This window comes from Lynx rufus, unplaced genomic scaffold (assembly GCF_022079265.1).
Source record: "Lynx rufus isolate CCGP_SWC_20201006 ecotype Redwood Valley unplaced genomic scaffold, mLynRuf1.p SCAF_27, whole genome shotgun sequence".
NCBI classification, from domain to species: domain Eukaryota; kingdom Metazoa; phylum Chordata; class Mammalia; order Carnivora; family Felidae; genus Lynx; species Lynx rufus.
Window position 1 is genome coordinate 8,646,093 of NW_025814842.1, and position 19,058 is coordinate 8,665,150.

Below are 19,058 nucleotides of genomic sequence, written 5' to 3' on the forward strand. Positions count from 1 at the left end.
CCCATCAAGGGAGATCCCCAGGAGGAGCAATTTCCTAGTTCATTGGCATATAACATTATTTTTGCACCAGGTTTATAGTCAAAATGTTCTACCGAGACCTGACGCTGTTTTATCGCTGAAGCGCTCGTGTTTCTATCGTGGAAAAGCCGAAGAGCTGTCGGCGGCCGGCGGCCCCAGGTCCCGCTTACACCTGTTTGTTAAACTCCAAGGCACTTGCATCAGTGCTGCGCCTTAATAGGGGGCAGTGAGGGTCCAGAACTTTCGAGACCTCGTGGTGAACAAGAAGCCACAACTCTGTGCTTCGCGACCGTGTCAAACCGTCTGGGGCCTCCGCCATTCTGTCACTTGGCCAGCTGCGCCTTCACCTGGGAGCCCTTCCGAGTGGCTCTGGTGCAAGCGGCCAGCCGCACAGAGTCCCGGGGGGGGCGGCGAGGACGTCCTTTCCGTGAGTGGCCCTCTTCCCGCTAACCCGCCTGGTCCTTCTGGAGGAGACTGCCCCGCCGTGAGGGCCGCCCCTCGAAGTCTAGTTGGGAAGCCCGGTTCATCTTCACCGAGGCAAAGAGTCAAGGGTGGAGAAGATTGCAGAGAGCCACAAGAAAGGCATGGCACTTTCTTCCACCAGGGTTTCTGTGTTCAGCGGGGAACACCTGGGCTGGAGTCCCAGATCCACCCCCCCCCCCCCACCGTTTCCCAGCCGTGCGGCCTTGAACGAACCCCCAGGCTCCCAGTGTGTTTCCCCATCTATAGAATGAGGGTAGTAATTCACACACCTGAGAGAACACTGCTGGAAAAACGCATTCACTGAGGACATTTTAAAGACCTTTCTGGCTTTTTACTCAGTCCTACCGACTTTCTACCCGAGGATTCATGAATCGGGCGGCACCCCATCTAGCAGGCAGAAAGGAGCTCTGAGGAGCTGTGCCAAATGGAAGGCTTTTCTAGGCAGAAAAGGGAAGGACAAGGAAAGAGTGGATTGCTTCAGGCAAGGTCACCTTCCTGCAGGGGCCGGGAGGGGCCTGTCCGTGGGCAGATGACCTCACTAGTGCTGACCAGGAAATTCCATATTGACGGGTTAAAGGTCACATTCCCAGGAGAGGCTGACACTGCAGCTAGGTTAAGATCTTCAGTCTTGGTTTGCTGACTTGGGGCTTGGCACAAGGGACTCCATTTGGGGCCTGTTGTCTCTTTTTTAACAGTTCCTCCCTTTTTTTTTTTTTTTTTTTTTTTTAATGTTTGCTTGTTTTGAAAGAGTGCGGGGGGAGGGGCAGAGAGAGAGAGAATCCCAAGCAGACTGCACTGTCAGCGGTGAGACGGATGCAGGGCTCAAACTCACGAACCGGGAGATCATGACCTGAGCGGAAATGGGGAGTCAGATGCTTAACCAGCTGAGCCATGCAGGTGCTCCAGCAAAACTCCCCCCTTTCGATCAGACCCTCCTCCTGAGAGACGCGATCGAAATTTAAGGCGTCAGTGCCATTTTGAGCCACCGCTCTGTCGTTCTCGCAGCTTTGATCTGTGCGACATTCCCAGGTCATGGTGGTTTTTGCAGAATTCCTATGGTGGTCACAGGGTCACGACCTCAGGCTCACAGTTTCTTAGTGGGTCATTCTCTCCGTTCCTTTCCTGACATTCATTCCAGTCTTTGCGAGATCATTTGCTTGGCGGTTCATGGTTTCGAACATGCGTTTAAAACTTTTGAGGGAAGACAGCGCACCAGGGAAGTTACTGTGATTATTAGAAGCAGGAGAATTCCCAGTGTCTGGAATGCACTTTGGAGCTGTGGTCCCCAAGACCCAAACTACTCAAAATCAAGGAAGTCAAAGAGAGATCCTGTTGAAAGAGTTGCTTGTCTAAGCCTGGCGGCTTGCTCCACTGTGGTTTTATGTAAGTGAGTTTCTGCTTTCCCTGAAGTGTTCCTCCAGGTGCATAAGCGATGTTGACCCCAGCACAGACCCCTCGTTCAGCCAGAACGTGATCAAGGCCTATTCTCTTATCAGAACAACCTTGGCCAGAGAGCCTAAGGATCTTTGCTGAGCAGTTGTTGCTTAAGCAGCAGAGTGCCCGGTACTTTCATGAGTAAGGAGAGGTTCCTGGTCACAGCATCATTTGAATTTACTGCTAACCAGGGTAGTAGGCCCCAGCCGAAGGAAGCAGATCCTGACTCACAGAGACCTCCCAACGGGTCCTTCCCAACTCTAAATTCAGGGGCTGACCAATGAGGTGTCTCGGTCTGTAGACAGTTAGGGGCACGTTCGATAACCCTAAGAGGCTCTGCCCAGTTATGTGCCAGCCAGCCAGGCCTTCGCGGGCCCAGGGAGAATGGTAACCACCCCAGACAGAGATCAGTCCTGTCGGGGCACAAAACATTCCCACTAAGGTGACGCCATTAATGGCCAGGTAGGAGTTTTTTTTTTATAACAAACCCAGCAGCCTGAAAGGCAAAGGTTTACCCCCCGCCCCCAACCCAGTAATGGCCTAGGAGATAGGGATGATGGTGCTGTCTCCCCAGACGAATGCCAGATCCAGGAATGAAAAGGAAGAAGAAAGAGTTTCACATTCAGTTAAAGTCTGAGGTCTCCACCCAGCATCTTGGGCAGAAGCAGTCTACACAGATGTCCACTGCTTCTCTCCCCAGTCATTTGATGCAGAGGATCTCCAGTGATCCTACAAGACCAGCTGCCAGGGGGCGCCTTCTTTAGCTGTGAGATGTGTAGGGAAGCTTCAGGTCCCTAGACCCTGGCTGCCATCCAGACAGGAGGACCTGGCCTAGTCGCTTCCAGATCTCCCTCAGGGGCAGTCTTTGTTCCTAATGATTCCAAATCAGAAGGGTAGGAGAAAATTAGAAACGTTAGTTTCAAGAGTCAGGGTCAGATACTTGAGGAAACCAGAAATATTCAGGATCCAGTCCAATTTTCGGGTCTATCACAAAACCTCAAAGACAATTAACAGGATTAGAATCTGATACCTACAAAGGTGCAAGCATCATTTTTCTCTCTGCGATTACCCCTATTCTTTTTGCGCTACAGATAATCCCAGCAAAAGTAATTTTACATTCAGTTCGGCCTGATTAAGTGCAGCGAGAATAGTGACCGACCACGTAAGCTTCTCCGTGGTTTCAAAGCTAGAACCATGTAAGCAAAGTACCAGGTTGACTTTTTTTTTTTTTTTTTTAAGGGGCTTTATTTATTGGGCCCATACAGTCAGCCTCAGTTCCTTGAAGCTGTCTGGTCATATCTGAGTCTAGGCCTGTCTCTCTCAAATACGACAAGTGAGTCAAAGCCTTGGTAATACAGCCAATATTTCCAGTTGTGTCCTGTTACAAGGATAACACGTTCTCATTGAACTTATGCAAATAACTAATTATATTGCCATGAAAAGAAAACTTTAAAGTTTCTGAGTTCCAGAGGGATCAGCTCAGGAGAAAAAGTAAATGTTTCATCTTTGTTTACAAAGGTCTACTTTACCAAATTGCTGTGCGAGAAAAGTTTCCTTCTATCTGGAAAAACGAAACATCAGTGTTTCAAACAGGAAGTCATAAAAATTACAGTCATCCTCCTCAGCTGGTCCATTTCCTTATTATTAATCCTCATTCTGCTTGAATTCGGTTTTTCTTTTTTTTCCTCATTAGTTCTGAAGATTCTTACCCAGTTCAGTTTTATGACCTTGAACTTATCTGAAATCTGGACTTGTCAAAGTTCTTTGCATGAAGCCCCGTGAAGACGAGACACTTTTGTAGGAAAACGTTTGCAAAAGCATCTGAGTAAGACAGTAACTTTCTGTAAATGACAGAGACTTAAAAGTGTCCATTGTTAAAGATCGGCTGAGAGTTCACTTGATAAGGAATTGTAGTTATTTCCGTGATGTATGACATTTTAAGAGAATAACTGGAATCATGACATAATACCAGAACAAACAGATTTCTAGGAATGTCCTGCAATTTCTGCAACTCTTACATACCTATACAAATAAAGAAGATTTAGTATTATATTTTGACAACACTTCCTTTGTGATTTAACATACCAAATAAGCCAAGGTAGTTTAACATCTCCCTTTTTGTAAGGTGAGAGAACAAATCTGTTGAGATGTCCAAGGGCCTCTCTGAAAAATCTCAAAGTTAATTGAAAGTTAAAAAGTGTTCATTTAGGGGCCCCAGGGTGGTTCAGTCGGTTAAGCATCTGACTTTGGCTCAGGTCACGATCTTGTGGCTTGTGAGTTTGCGTCCTGCATCGGGCTCTGTGCTGACAGCCCAGAGCCTGGATGGAGCCTGCTTTGGATTCTGTGTTTCCCTCTCTCTCTGCTCCTCCCCCCTTGCACTCAGTTTCTCTCTCAAAAATAAATAAACATTAAAAAACATTTTTTTTAAAGGGTTCATTTAGCATTTGATTCTTAGAAGTTTATTTAAAAAATCAAAAGATTTTAAAACACTTGGTCAAGTAGGATCATAGGTCACGGTGACACAATATTTACTCATCTACTTAACCACAGTGACGACTGAAGACCTTGAAGGCAGATGCAGGAAGTTAAATAGTTGTTTAAAAATAAAAATAAATAAATACATACATGCATAAATACATAAATAAACACATAAATAAATAAAACCTTAGCTCTTTTAATAGAGAAGACTCAGCTTTCTTAAGGAATCAAAGACCTAATAATAAAGACCCAGGAAATTATTTTTGACAAGACACAAAATCTTTGTTTTCCGGGCAGATAACTTAAAAGGTAAGGAAGAGCCTTTTACAATATCTTATCAAGAGCAACCAGGGGCGCCTGGGTGGCTCAGTGGGTAAAGCGTCCAACTGCAGCTCAGGTCATGATCTCACAGTTCGTGTTCAAGCCCCGCATCGGGGTCTGGACTGACAGCTCAGAGCCTGGAGCCTGCTTCCGATTCTGTGTCTCCCTCTCTCTCTCTCTGCCCCTCCCCTGCTCATGCTGTCTCTCAAAAATAAATAAAAACGTTAAAAACAATAAGAATTAAAAAAAAAGAGCAACCAATAGTTCAAGAAAACTTTGTCCTTTTTTTATTTTTTTAATATTTTTAAGTTTATCTTTTTTGAGAGAGAGGGAGAGAGAGAATCCCAAGCAAGCTCCACGCTGTCAGCACAGAGCCCAACATGAGGCTCAATCTCACAAATCATGAGATCATGACCTGAGCCAAAATCAAGAGTCAGACACTTAAGCGACTTACCGCCACCCATGCACCCCAAACATTGTCCTTTTAAAAGAGAGAAAACCAAATTGTAATTTTGCACCGTATTACTTTTGATGTTAAAAGCCATGTAACTTTATTAAATTTATTCTAATCATAGCTGGCTTGACCAGCCATGACAATCTCTTTCCAAAGACTTATTTTCCACAAATCTACAACATTCTCTTTTACATTCAGATTTTGCCCTACGTTTTCCCTCTTTCCCATTGTGAAATAAACAGCTTCACTTTAAGCCAAAATTTCTTTCTTTTCCCTCAACACAAAAGCCTTTCCTTTCCTCATACCTTCTTTGAGTAAAAACACACCTCTTACTTTCTTTACCTATGGAGATGTTTCCTTTATTATTTCTAGTAGCTTAATTACATATGTTAGAATTTTTAACCCTTAGAAACTTTTCATTTCTAGTGGCAATGAAGAAGTAAGTTATTGGGAACTTTTACATCAGCATTCTGTGGCTCAGCAGATTTGTAAATGCAACGTATAATTTCTAGAAGCATACTTTCTCATAAATTTTTCAGTGTAGCACAAAACGTGTTTTACCGGTAGACCCAAATACCTTTGGTTCCTCCGTAAAAGGAAGCCAAGAGTGGATAAACCTGTGTTCCGTGATTAACTAGCCTCTTGCAATGAACCTCTCGGTGAAGCCACTTTGGAATTTGGAAGCATTTCGGAGGCTTCTGCTCACCAATTCAGTTGGTATCCTATTCTGTTTGTTTGATTTGGGGGCCCTGACTTTCAAGTGCACTTCTTAAATGATCTTATCTAACTAGATCCTTCCTCATAATGGCCCTTGTAATTCTAGGTTGTTTTTAATAAGATTCTGCCATTTTTGCAGGTATTTAAAGTTTCTGAGACTATAGTTCCTAGACTTAAAATAAGTGGGTGTGCCAGGAGGTAGTATGCGTATCCTCAGAATTGTTATTAGGATTTTAGCTAAGCCTTTGGGTCTTTTGGGGCAAAACTAGTATCTACAAGGGATAGGCCGCTGGGTTGGGAGTTGTGTGATGTTTAACAGTGTTACCTCGCCGCGTTGAAGTTTTCTTGAGGTTGACAGGTTCCCTAGTGTCGCTGTCTGTAACCCATTTCTAACTCATCCTAATACAGGAGTCTTAGAGTTAGGTAGGTCTACAGAGGGACTCCAGTCACCAGCACAGGGCCACCTTGGGGCACATGGCAAGAAGTGTCTCCTGTCTGGTGTATAGAGGACCTTTCTGACTTCCCTTCTGCAGAACCACTGAAGCAGGGTCACCTCTGGGGTTCTGGCTGTTCTCCAGAGTCGCGTGTGGGTATTGCCCAGAAGGATGACTTTGGTTGGTGTGCACTTTCCAAAGCAATGGAGTCCATCCCATAGGAAGGCTCACTTGTTGGCCTTGCCAGCCTCCGCCTCTCTTTTATCCCCTCCCTCCAGAGTACAGGGCCTTGTGGGGAGCAGGCCGAGAGGTCATCTCCCAGGAGAGCTTGCCTTCTCCTTGAAATTGTCCAAATGTGGGGTTATTTGCCCTTGAGCATGGTGGCCAGAAAAATGGCCCCAAAAGATGCCGCTTCCCAAACCCCACAACTTGTGAATATATTAGTGTACCTGGCAAAGCGGGGGTTAAGGCTGTTAACAGCTGACCTTGAGGTGGGGAGATGACCCAGGTGTGTGTGAGTGCACCCGGTATAATCACAGGGTCCCCAGAGGCAGAAGAGTCCACATCAGGGTGATAGGCTGGCTTTGAAGATGGAGGAAGGGGCCACTGCCAAGGAGCCTGGGTGGCCTCCAGGAGCAAGGAGTGGTAGGAAAACAGATTCTCCCCCAGAGCCTCAGCAACCCAGTGCTGCCCACACCTTGATCTTAGCCCAGTGAGCCCCAGTGCAGACTCCGAACAAAGATAATAAGTTTGTGTTGCTAAAATCAACTGAATTTGTAGTAATTCGTTCCAGCAGCCTTAGCAAAGTAATTCAAGGAGGGCTGCCTGCTAACAGACCCCTGTTCCGATCCAGGGCCCACCTCTGGGAAGCCGTGGGTCTACCTGGAGGCTCAGTCCATTGCCGGCTGGTGTGGCTGCTCAGTCACTGGAGAGACTTGCTCATCTCTGGTGGCCCCGAGCCTGGGTTTTCATGGAGACACATACAGAGGGGGACAAGACACAAAGACCGGGACCAAGATGGAAGAACACTGGATCCGACACCCACCACCACCACCACTGTTGAAAACCAGGGACCCCCAAAGGCTACACCTGAAATGGCTAAACTGGGAAACGGATTGGATTCCGGCTTGTCTCAACCATGGTACTGGGAGGAGAAGACACGCCTCCCTAGAGAACGCCCAACCAGAGCCGCCTTTACGTGGGCCTGGAGCCTGCGTCCCACACCAGGTTGTGTCTGGCCTGGCCAGCCCTTCCCACGAGCCTTTGCTGGCCCCACCAGCCGCAGCCACCCGGGGCTCTGCCCTCGCCCGCTCTCTCTGTCCCACCCCGCCATGCCTCTCCTCCACATTTTATGAATCAAATTTTTCAGACTTGAAGATCTGGAAATAGCTGTCAGCATCGTATATTCACATTCTAATGTGTCCGACTTCAGGGGCGGAGCTTAGGGAAAAGCTTTCTTATGGGGCCCTTCAGGAGCCCTTGAGGAGCTGGGGGGGGAGGGGGGCTCCCCTTAGGCCTTCCTTTAGGATGAGGAGATACCCCGGACACACGGTTCGGGCTGCCCTTCCCAAGACGCAGAGCTGTGACTTGGGCCAGCCAGTGTCACACGCGTGGGTATTGTCACTTCTTTCTGGTATCGTGACTGACAGAAGAATTCTTGAAACAAAGTGCTTCAAGCCACCTCCCGCCTTCCAAGGGACTGCTGAAGACCGCCTACAGTGTCTGGTCATCTTTCCTGTTTGATTAGACCCCTGTCCCCACAAGGTGGGCACTGTTAGGCCCTTGGCTCATGTTACCTCTTGGGTCCTCCGTTGGCCTGTGAGAGCCGGTGAGGCGGCTGCTTCTGTGTTTGTATCCAGGTTACCGGCAGATGCGGGCCGTGTCCCCATTCACTCATGTGACCTCCTCCCTCGCTGTCCCCTGTGCTCTCGGTGTTTACTCTCCCCTCCCAGGGAAGTACCGAAAGTAAGCAACAGACAGCAAAGGAAGCGTCTCAGGGGAGCAGCTCAGGCCTGGCGAGGCGCCGTTCTCATCACAGGGCGGCCCCTCGGTCACCCCCGGGTGATCTGCCAGCCAGAACCGCGGCCTCGCCCCCGCAGCTTTGCCTGAGCCGGGCGGGTTGGAGCGAGGGAGCCCATCACCGGACACACGGAGTCAGGGGTCTCGTGGCGGCCGCGGCTCCGTGTCTGGGGTTCCGGGCCAGAAAACACCACCGCCTCCCGCCTGCCATGGCTGATGCCGGTTCTTAGAAACCCTTCATCCGGTTGGATCGCCGTCCTCGGGAAGACGGAGGCCCTGCACACAGGTGATCGCGCGGCACTGACCCAGCCCAGCGCCCCTTCTTTTCTGTCTCAGCGCCGGCGATGGGCCTGAATTTCCAACTGCAGGAGCTAATTCCGCCCGGCTGCTCCCACTCCGGCCTTCAGCTGCTCTTAGGCCTGCTTTTTCTTTTTCTTTTTCTTTTTTTTTTTTCAGTCTGCTTTGTGCCTGTTTAGCTGCACAAGCCACCTCAACTGTGTTGTGTTGTGTTGTGTTGTCTTTGATGTCCTCGGGGCGTAAATCCTAAACAAATCCTAAAAATTCCAAATTGTCAAGACGCTGCCCTGAAGTAACCAAGTCAAGCCAAGTGAGAAAAGGCCGTGACCAGCATGGACAGGCCACAGAGTGACTCTGCACACAAACTTGGAAACAGCACGAGGTGCAGAAGCTCTGGAGAGATTCCACAAGCCGAGGAGAAAATCCTCAACAGCCAGATCCCTTGTTCCATGAGCCGCCCAGCTTGGGGGGCAGGGAGCGGGGGGCAGCTAAATGCCCGTATGGGAGCCTTGCCGTGAACCCGTCGCCCGGGCCTGCCTGAGCTCTGCTGGTTCCAGAACACTCCCAGGCGGGGCAGGGTGGTGGTGCGGCCTCACTGGCTGCTCCGGGAACAGCTTCTCCACTCGGCTAAGGAATGGTTTTCCTAGTCAGAGATACTAGAAACGTGTCAAAGAACACCTCATTCCTGGCAGAGTTGTGGAGATTTTATGCCCCAGGGCTCTGCCTACCAGAAAAGGAAGGGAAAACTTTTCAGTAGGAACGACACGATTATCGGAAAAACTCGGAGGGGCGCATCTGGAACTCTTCCTCGCTGAAGAGGAGACTCTGCAGAAAGTGAACCAGAAATCGCCCCTGCTATCGTCGCCACGCCGGTCACGTTGTCGCCTTTCCCGACAGGCCGTCCCGGATTCTGTTTGGAGCAGAGCGTGGGCGGCGGCTGTGTGAGCTCAGCGGGGCCTGGCCAGGCGCCATGTGAATTAGATGGGGTGAGGCTCCGGGCGCCCCCGGAGAAGCAAGGCAGGCGGCCATCAGCACCAATTTCTGTTGCCGTTAGAAATACCCGAATTTGTCTGCGCGCAGAGATAGATTTCGCAGAACGATCGTGCGTCAGAGAACCGCTCCAGGCCGCCGGACCCGTCCGCCCCTCCCTCCGCCAGCTCCATTGATCGGGCTCACTCCCCGATTCCCTTCAGTTCTTTCAGCAATTAGTTGACACGTGCTGTCACGCCGCAGAATCGGAAAACACACAGAATGGCCCTGCTCGGCCGGGCTTTCCTCGTTCATCTCTTCTGTCGGCGCGACGTGAGGCCGGTGGAAAGGAGCGGCGCGCGATCTCCCAGCCCGCACGCCCAGGACTGCCTGCCGTTCTCCCCCCGGCTCAGAGTTGCGTCTGCCTCGCGATTGTAGAATCGGGACGAGCCCGTTCACGAGACGCTTGCGGATGAGCTGTGAGCACAGTATACTTCGTCGGACGCTAATCCCCGCGAGGTCCCTGAGAAGGTGACTGTGTCCCCAGTTCTGGCGGGGACGGTGGAGGCGTCGTGGGCAGAGGTAACTTGCCCCGGTTGCGCCGCTCCCCGGCGCCTTCGCGGGCGGCGGGCACTGGCGTGTCCCAGTCTCGTCCGGTGGGAAATCCTGCTTTGCCATACGGTAGCATTGGTCGCCTCGTCTGGGGATGACCTGCAAAGAGCACAAGGGTCCACCCTTTCCTCCTCGGCCCCCTTCCTGCGGTTGGCTCCTCACCCCGAGTGGGCCCGGCCGCCCTCCCGCCTGCGGCCCCGGGTTGCCCCGGCTGCCTGGGGGTGCCGGCCTCGGCCGGCTTGGTCAGGTGAAGGGTTAAATGTGTTGAAATAAGCCTGGACCTCACAAAAGAAGTGACATTTACACCCTGGACGTTTATGGAAATACTTGCCGAAGGAAAACAACCACAACATTGTGCGTGTTTTTAGGAAGAGAACGGCCAAAGTGTCTTTAATTCACTGTTTACCCGTGAGAATTACTCCCAGGAGTGATCCTGCAATAAAATCTTCTTGGTCTATGAGAATAGAGAGAAATTGAATCAAAAGACTCTATTTCCACTTGTATTTATTCAGTCTGGGAAATTCAGTGGGCCGGAGCATTAGTATCAGCAGGGGATTCCTTGCTCCTAGCGTTAAATTACTGTCATAATCGCTCAATTATTTCTTCCTTGTACTGTTTAAAATAAAAATCCATCACATTCTATGTTTTTTTTCTAGCATTTATTAGGTTGAGTGTTTAGGAAAATCAATTATAGTCAGTCAGGCATGAATTGATGAATGTTCTTGTAATAATTGTCAGTTGTTAAACTGAATGTACTTTCTCTTCTCACTCTTTTCATTTCCTTCAGAGGGCAGAGGTGGCTCAGAGAGAGGCGGAGACCTTGAGGGAACAGCTCTCGTCGGCCAACCACTCTCTCCAGCTGGCCTCGCAGATCCAGAAGGCGCCGGACGTGGTGGGTAGCCCGGCCCCGTGGGGACTCTGTGCGCCTCGCGTCTGCACCTCTGTGCTACAGCTGCTTGCCTTTGCTCACGAATGTTGCATCTGGGGGAAAACAGTTGAACCGGTGCTGTGTTGGTCGGGAATGCTTCGGACAGTCTGGGGACGGGACTCGTTAGGGTCAGAGGAAGGACTATGCCGATGGCGCATCAGTGCTACCTGGTCGCCAGCCCAGCGTAGAGGCCGAGGCGGGAGATCCCCCTCACTCCCAGAGGGAGTGCCTTCCTGGCTAGGCCTGTGGGGAGACGGCTGGCAGGGGGGTGGGGGTGTGAAACAAGAGCCTTGCCAGAATCACATTGGAAAATTGGAGGTTTGGTCTCCACCTCGATGTGTCCTTCCAGAGTGAGAAAACAGTTGGCGATGAGCAGGGCGGCCCAAAGAAGTAATAACACAGTTAACGCGCTCTGAGTCTGCGTAATGGCACAATCTCTCTGGAAGTGCCAGCATTCCGAAGGAGCGAGGCACTCGTCTCGGTCCCTTCTTTGCTTCTGGATTTTTCTAAGATTAGTAAAAATTGTTCTCAGCCGGAACTTTTCCCAGCTCGAGCAAGGCAGCTTGGACCTATCAGATTACAGGCTCTCGCCTTCTGGCTCTGAGCAGTGACTTAGGGCAGCACGGAATTAAGACCCGGATATTGGAGCCACGCCCCTGGGGTCAGACCCGCATTTTGTTAGCTGTGTGACTTGGGGCAAGGAACTTGCCTTCCCTGAGCCTGGGTTTCATCACTGGTTTTGTAAGGGTTCCAGGACATTCTTACGAGCAAATAGCTTAGAACAAGGCCTGACCTGTAATCTGTGTCATTCGGCTTCAACGGTTCCTCTTACTGCGGCTGGCCTCACCATCTCTGATCCGGGAACCCTGGGTTCAAAGCGCTGACTCGTAGCCTGTTTACTCACAGACCTCAGGTAGTCAAACTTGTGCAGCGTCAGTGTCCTCGTGTGCAGAGTGGGAGTGAGTGGCCCTGAGGCCCTTCAGCTCCTGTCACCTGTGGTGGGTGAATTATGCTTATAAGTGTCCTTTTCTTTAACAAAGAGTTACAGGGTGCCTGCCGTGTGCCAGGACCCGCAGTGGACGGTGGGAGAGCAGGGGGGTGGGGGGGGGGGGGAGGCGCCAGGCCCTTCCAGAGAGGGCACAGTCTAACCAGGAGCCTTGCTGCTGTGATAACTCACACGTCGGTCGGACAGCCATTCTTCTACTTCACCTGTGAGGCGGGTGTTTCATTTCTTTACCTAGATGAGGAAGCGGAAGTTCTGGACTGTGAACCCCTTGCCCCAGAACGCTGGGCCCCGCAGGGGCTAAGCCAGGACTCGACTGGGTCTTTGTAAAATTATTCCCTAGGAGCAAACCTAGTTTCAGTGCTAGGACCCCTTTTTATGAATGGATTTTCGGACACCCAGTTGGCTCAGTTGGTTAAGCATCCGACTTCGGCTCAGGTCATGATCTCACAGTTCATGGGTTCGTGCCCCACGTCCGGCTCTGTGCTGACAGCTCAGAGCCTGGAGCCTGCTTCGGATTCTGTGTCTCCCTCTCTCTGTGCCCCTCCCCTGCTCACACTCCATCTCTCTCTCTCAAAAAAAATGAGCGTTAAAAAAATTTAAAAAAAAAAGAATGGGTTTTCGTATTCTTTCCTTAAGTTAACGTTTAGTTTTTAAAATTAATTAATTAAGGGCGCCTGATGACTCAGTCGGTTAAATGTCCGACTTGGCTCAGGACGTGATCTCACGGTTCATGAGTTCAAGCCCCGCATTGGACTCTCAGCTATCAGTGAGCGCACCTCGCATACTCTGTCCCGCTGTCTCTGTCCCTCCCCCACTTGCGCGCGCTCTCCCTCTCTCAGAAATAAACATTTTAAAAAAATCACTTAAAATCATAATATTAATTAATTAATATTAACTAAAACATGATCTAAGCGTTTCCGAAAACAGAAAAATTCTTCACTCAAGGGGCCATCCCAACTTCACGGACCCTGATATTAATTTTACCTGAAGTGTCCCACGGGCTCTGTCACCGTCCCCTGATCCAAGTGTACCTCCCTGGACCCAGCGCCACGCTGAGGCAAGGGGAAGCCCTCGAGGAAGGAGCCGGTTTGGCGTCTCTCAGCCTCTGTGGTCACCTTGGGTTCTCTCGAGAAAGCTGTCCATCCTCCGTGTCTACACGGGGCTCCTGAGCTAAAGGTTTTTGATTGAAGGGCTTTCTGGCACCATCCTGGGCTGTAGCAACCAAAACATTTCAGGAGGAAATGAATGTTTTTGCAGGTAGAGTCAGTTGTGGGTCCTTGAGGCGCTTAAACACTTCATCATGGGCTAAGTGCAGTGTTTACATGGCTCCGGTTCAGCCTTCCAGGAGCGGGCCTGCCAGGGCTCCCCCCGGGTGTGCGTTCCCAGTAGCTCCAGCCCCAGCCCCAGCCGGTCGGGGAGCAAACATAGGAAACGGGGCCAGCGGGAAAATATCTGTTGGGCTTGGCTGGCAGGACTCGGCAGAGAAACAGTAGAGTCTATAGATCTAGCAAAAGCCAAAACCGATCCGTTGGGTGTCTTAACGGAATCGCCTGTTCTGGAAGGTGAGCCGTCTCTCGGCGAGCTCTAGCTCTGCGTGAGGGGCCTCACTGGGGCTTTATATGGTTGTCTCGTTTATGCCTCAAGACACCGCAGTCATTAGAGGTAGGTTTTATTATCCTCGTTTTACAAGTAAGGGAACGGGCTCAGAGGAGTTAAGTAATGTACCCAAGGTCACAGAGCTAGAAAACGCCCAAGCAGAACTTGATCCTAAGTTGTCCTACTCCAGAACGCGTTCTTTCTCCCCCACGTCAAGCTACTCTCCTTCGTGTGCGTTGAATGAGACGGGACGTAGTCAGGTCCTTTGTCAAGTAGTTATAGACCAGTATTAGTCCAGGGCTCTGGGACACCACCTCAGGCCACCCCTTGAACCTAAACAAACCATAACAGTAGAAAACGCATCAGGCAGGCGAACCTACCAGGTGACTCTACCGGATGGAGTCTGCCTACTTTGGCCACTTGGTGTTGGCAGAAATACGGGGGGGTCGGTAGGAAAGAGGAGTAAAACTGAGGTCCCTGTGGCCTCATCTTTCCCCTGCGGGAGTAAATGTAAGTAAGGTATTAGCCTAGGTTCAGGCATCTGTCTCTGAGTCTCGGGTCCTAGGTGCACCTTCGTTTCACAGTTCGAGTTTCCCTGATTTTCCCTGTCTTGCATGGGGCTCTGGCATCTCATCCCTATTTGATATGGAAACGGCCGCCGGAGAAAAGAGGTCATTATGTAGCTTATCCAGGACTCAGACGCAGGCAGCTGGGGAGAGAGGGGAGGTGAACGGAGTTCAAAGGGACATAACTCATTGGGGTCCTCCACCAATAGCTTCTGCTTTTATGTTCATTTAAGTTGTTTTTTTGTTGTTGGGTTTTTTTGTTTTTTTGGTTTTTTTTTTAGAGAGAGACAGAGACCGCGTGAGTGGGGGAAGGGCAGAGAGAATCCCATGCGGGCTCCGTGCTGCCAGCTCCAGAGCCCCACGTGGGCCTCAGACTCACAAAACTGTGAGACCATGACCTTGAGCTGAAATCAAGAGTCAGACACTTAACTGACTGAATCACCCAGGCACCCTCTTTTTATAATGTTTATTCTGTTAATGTTTAGTTTAGAGAGAGTGCAAGTGGAAGAGGGGCAGAGAGAGGGGGACAGAGAATCTGAAGTGGGCTCCACGCTGTCAGCACAAAGCCCGATGTGGGGCTCAAATTCACAAACCTCGGATCGGGACCTGAGCCAAAGTCAGACATTCAACCGACTGAGCCACCCGGGAGTCCCTGTAATGTTTTTAGACTCTGCAGAGTATTTTCACATCCTCTCCTGGCTCCTGAGCTGTCAGAGCCCCCACCCCCAAGACCTGGCACCCGTGAAGAGCGTAGGACCCCCTCTGGGTCGTGGAAGCCCAGAGCCCTGCTGGGACAGACTCTGGGGACCTGGTTGTGGTGCCCACCCGGGCCTCTTGTCAGACTTGGAGAAGTCAGTTTCTGTTCCTTCCTTGAGAGGCTTGTCCGAGCCAGGGGTCCTGACCCTGAACCCCATCAGACTCGCCGGGGAGTTTCCTGGGTCCTACCCCACACTCCCTGAGCCTGTGTCTCCAGGGTTGAGCCCAGAACCCATACATTTTCCGAAGCCCCCAAGTGATTCGGGTGCAACTGAATCGAGGCCCAGACGGACACGAGGGAGCCGGCAGTGCTGACCCTCCTTGTGACCGTCTCCTGGGCCCTTGTCTGCTTCTTCCTATCTCCCGTGTGTCTTCATGATGGGACAGCCAGGAAGTGAGCCACGTTTGGGCTTCAAGTAGAATGCTCTCTTCTGTCTCATTTCCAAGGTCTTACTGATTTGGGTGGATGATCTCATCTCATTTAGCTTATGTAAGACACAAATGGCTTTGGCTGTGTTATGAATGAGGAATCTGGCCTGGGTGCCTGAGACATAGTTGATGTGCCCAAGGTCTCACACGGCCAGCTTGTGGCCAGGCCAGACTAGGACCCTGGCGTTGAGTAGATGGCCCTCTGGGACTGCCTGCCCCCAGGTCCCCAGCCTGAATCCAGGTTCAGCAGTGAGAGCTGCTGTTTTTACACGTATCATGTGAGCCACTGATCCCTGGTCTGTGAACTTGCACTTGCCCGTTTAAAATCCCGGATCCCCCGATGTGGCTTGTTTTACCAGCTCTCCCTAAGAGCACTCGAAACCGTTGTTATGGCTGGCATCCCTCAGGTTGGAAAATTGATAAATAAATTAGATATTGTGGCTCAGTCTTTACCCCCCATAAGTCTGACCTCCCCAGATATCCCTTGCATTGTGTCCCCAAGCCCACCACCTCAAGGCGCCTCTGGCCACCCTTCTGAGCAGTCGGTCACCATCAGGTGGCAGCAGGCTCGGTCCTTTTCAAGCTGGCCTCGGCATCAGTCACTCCCCCTTATGCCCTGTCCCTGCTCTTTCTGACCTCTCTGCCCTCCTGTGGTGCCCCCACCCTCAAATGGAGCCCCTCTTCCTTCTGACAACTCCTGCCAACCCTCCACCCCCGCCTCTCCCTCTCACGGCTCCCAGGTGTTCCTGTCACTAGTGTCCCAGGCCCTAACCCCTGGCATTGCCCAGGAGGACTTGTCTCGGGTCCCCGTGGCTCCTGACCTTGGTTGTTGGCTGGCGTGGTGCTCCCCAAACTCTCTGTGGCCAAGGACGGCTTGTTTGCTTATTCACTGCCGATCCGTTGCAGACCGATGGTTTTACAAAAGACAGTAAGAGCGTCACAGCCGTGGCGAACTGCTGTACAAGTTTCTAAATGCTCACTCTGCATTTCTCTGCGTGTCTCACTGTGTCAGCAACAGTCTGTGAGCTGGCACCAGGCCACGGAGCACACTCTGGACAGAGCTGATCTGGACAGCACGCGCCCTTTAAATAAGCTGGCGGGAAGACACTCGCTAGGGCCATGTGCACGTCTGCCAGAAGTCAGGAGGAAATGAACCCACTTTATAATACGACACAAACCAAAGAAACAGAAAAGAGTCACTCCTTTACACACAGAACTTGACATTCTTAAGTGACAAAAGTCCTTAATTTCCTGGGGAGGGGGCAGTAGATATGAAAAGTTATTTCCCTGACGACGGGCTGTCCCCCAATGTGAGAAGTCGGTGACCAGCGCATCGTGCGTGGGATGGATTGGCTGCACCTGCCGGCTGGGGCTGTAGCCGCTAGTGTTTTCCATCCCCGTGAAGTCGGGGCACCCGGGCGGCTCGGTCAATTGAGCGTCTGACTCTTGGTTTCAGTTCAGGGCATGATCTCACGGCTCGTGGGTCTGGAGCCCCGCGTCGGGCTCTGTGCTGGCAGTGTGGAGCCTGCTTGGGATTCTCTCTCTCTCTCCCTCTCTGTCTGCCCCTCCCCCGCTCATGCCCCCAGCACACAGCTGGACCCTTTCTGTCACCTTATTCAGATCTTTGCACAGGTGTCACAATGTCAACGGGGCTTTTGCTGACCATCTTATTAAAACCCCACTGCCGGGGCACCGGGGTGGCTCAGGCCGTTAAGCCTCTGACTCTTGATTCTGGCTCGGGTCATGATCTCACGGTCCGTGGGTCCAAGCCCCCTGTCAGGCTCTGCGCTGGTGGTGCAGAGCCTGCTTAGGCGTCTCTGTCTCTGTCTCTGTCTCTGTCTCTCTCTCTCTCTCTGCCCCTCCCCCACTTGCACGCACGTGCGCGCTCTCTCTCTCTCAAAAATAAATAAACTTTTAAAAAACGCAAATCAGTAAAACCCCACCACCTAGCCCAAGTCTGACCCCGGGCCCCGCCCCCGCTTCAGTCTCCTGATGGCCTGGTTGCCGCCCAACACGCTTATGCTATCAGCCAACACATCTGATGCGGCTCGCACGCCCAGCCTCCTCCCGCTGGCTGGATGCTCCGTAACGACAGGGACCGTTGTCCTTGTGCTCACTGTACGCCCGGCTCCTGTTGGGCACCCAGTAAATCCTTGTCCGCCGGCCGAATCCAGGCGCATTTGCCGTGCAGACAGGAAGGTGGTGCAGGGAGCGTGTTGGCGGGTCCGGGCGGAGGCAGGAGGTCACGCCTCACCCTGAGCTCACCATCCGCATCCCTCCACCTGCGTGTTCTTGCCCAAGCCCTGCCCGAACCCCGGGGGGCTTTGTCATTTCCTTTCTCCTCCGCAGGAGCAGGCCATAGAGGTGCTGACCCGCTCCAGCCTGGAAGTGGAGTTGGCCGCCAAAGAGCGGGAGATCGCCCAGCTGGTGGAGGACGTGCAGAGACTCCAGGCCAGCCTCACGAAGCTGCGGGAGAACTCGGCCAGCCAGATCTCCCAGCTCGAGCAGCAGCTGAGTGCCAAGAACAGCACGCTCAAAGTAAGGGCGCCGAGGGGGCCGCGGGCCGAGGGAGGGCTGGACCGCGCGCCTGCCCGCTGCCCCGCCTTCCTCCGCACACGGCCCTGGGGGGGGGGGGGGGCGACTGGCGCGGCGCTTCTGGCTCCCCTCTGACACCCACAGCCCCTCAGTGGGTTGCTTCTGTCCCCGGCATCGGGGGCACGTGCCGGGTGTAGTGACCGTGGCGGGAGCCCTTGTCCCAGAAGCCACCTTATTCGTTTGCCCTGTCTTGGCTGTTGCAATGAGTAGATCTCATGTTTGCAATCTGCACGGGTCACGGTGAGAATTTGTTCTCCGTCAGGAAGCCAAAGTGACCGCTTAGGTTTTTCTTGGTCTGAACTCCAACCGTCAACAAGCGTTTTTCCCTCCTGTGGGAACAGTGAGGATCCCCTGGACACGTCTGTCAGAAGCCTGGGTGCACCAGGGCCGTCAGATATTTCTGGAGAGCATCTTGTCTGGAACTGACCGCAAGTAGGGCAACCTTGAACCTCCGTGAGGGAGCTAGAAGCAGGGTCCTGGGGCCCAAGGCGGGGAGAGTGCCTTTGAACCCTTACCAGCTCTTGCCTGGACGGCACTGCCCTCGATGGGCCATCCCTTGCAGGCAGCGCTTGGTAGAAGGCCCCATCCCGCGCCCACCCGTGGCCATGCTTCCCAGCCCGGAATGTCAGACTGCCACTTTGTGCACTTGCTGGTGAAGGGTTGGTCACAAGCTGTCTGCACAGACGTGCCCTTCGTTCATCCAGCTCTGCCAACCTTTTAGTACACTTTTTAAAAATAATTGCACTTGATTTATTTCCAGCCTGTTGCAGCTAATGTAACGTGAAGGTAATCCTCGCACCCTAGGTTTGTAGTGCACCAGAGAGCCATGGGGCCTCGGAGGTAGCTTGTTTGACGCTAAGTGACAGGACTAGTGACGTGTGGGCCCAGCTCCCGGGCCAGATGTGCCCCCGCTCCACCGTGCCTCCCCAGCCTGGGCGATGCCCTC

The 19,058-nt window shown here is 52.0% G+C and overlaps 1 protein-coding gene across 12 annotated transcripts in view; it reads left to right on the forward strand.

Annotated features, from left to right (window-relative positions):
• The window catches only part of CUX1 (cut like homeobox 1), a 368,307-nt gene that overhangs the window by 263,720 nt on the left and 85,529 nt on the right, over positions 1-19,058 (forward strand). For 10 of the 12 annotated variants that reach the window (XR_006964038.1, XM_047089156.1, XM_047089159.1 and 7 more), the window contains 2 exons: positions 11,024-11,128; positions 17,867-18,055. Coding sequence is in view for 11 of the 12 variants with exons in the window: in XM_047089156.1 (XP_046945112.1) it covers positions 11,024-11,128; positions 17,867-18,055 (294 nt within the window). In the remaining variant the exon portion in view is untranslated. The remainder of the gene's footprint in view (positions 1-11,023; positions 11,129-17,866; positions 18,056-19,058) is intronic. The other 2 variants (XM_047089160.1, XM_047089150.1) reach the window with 1 other exon arrangement.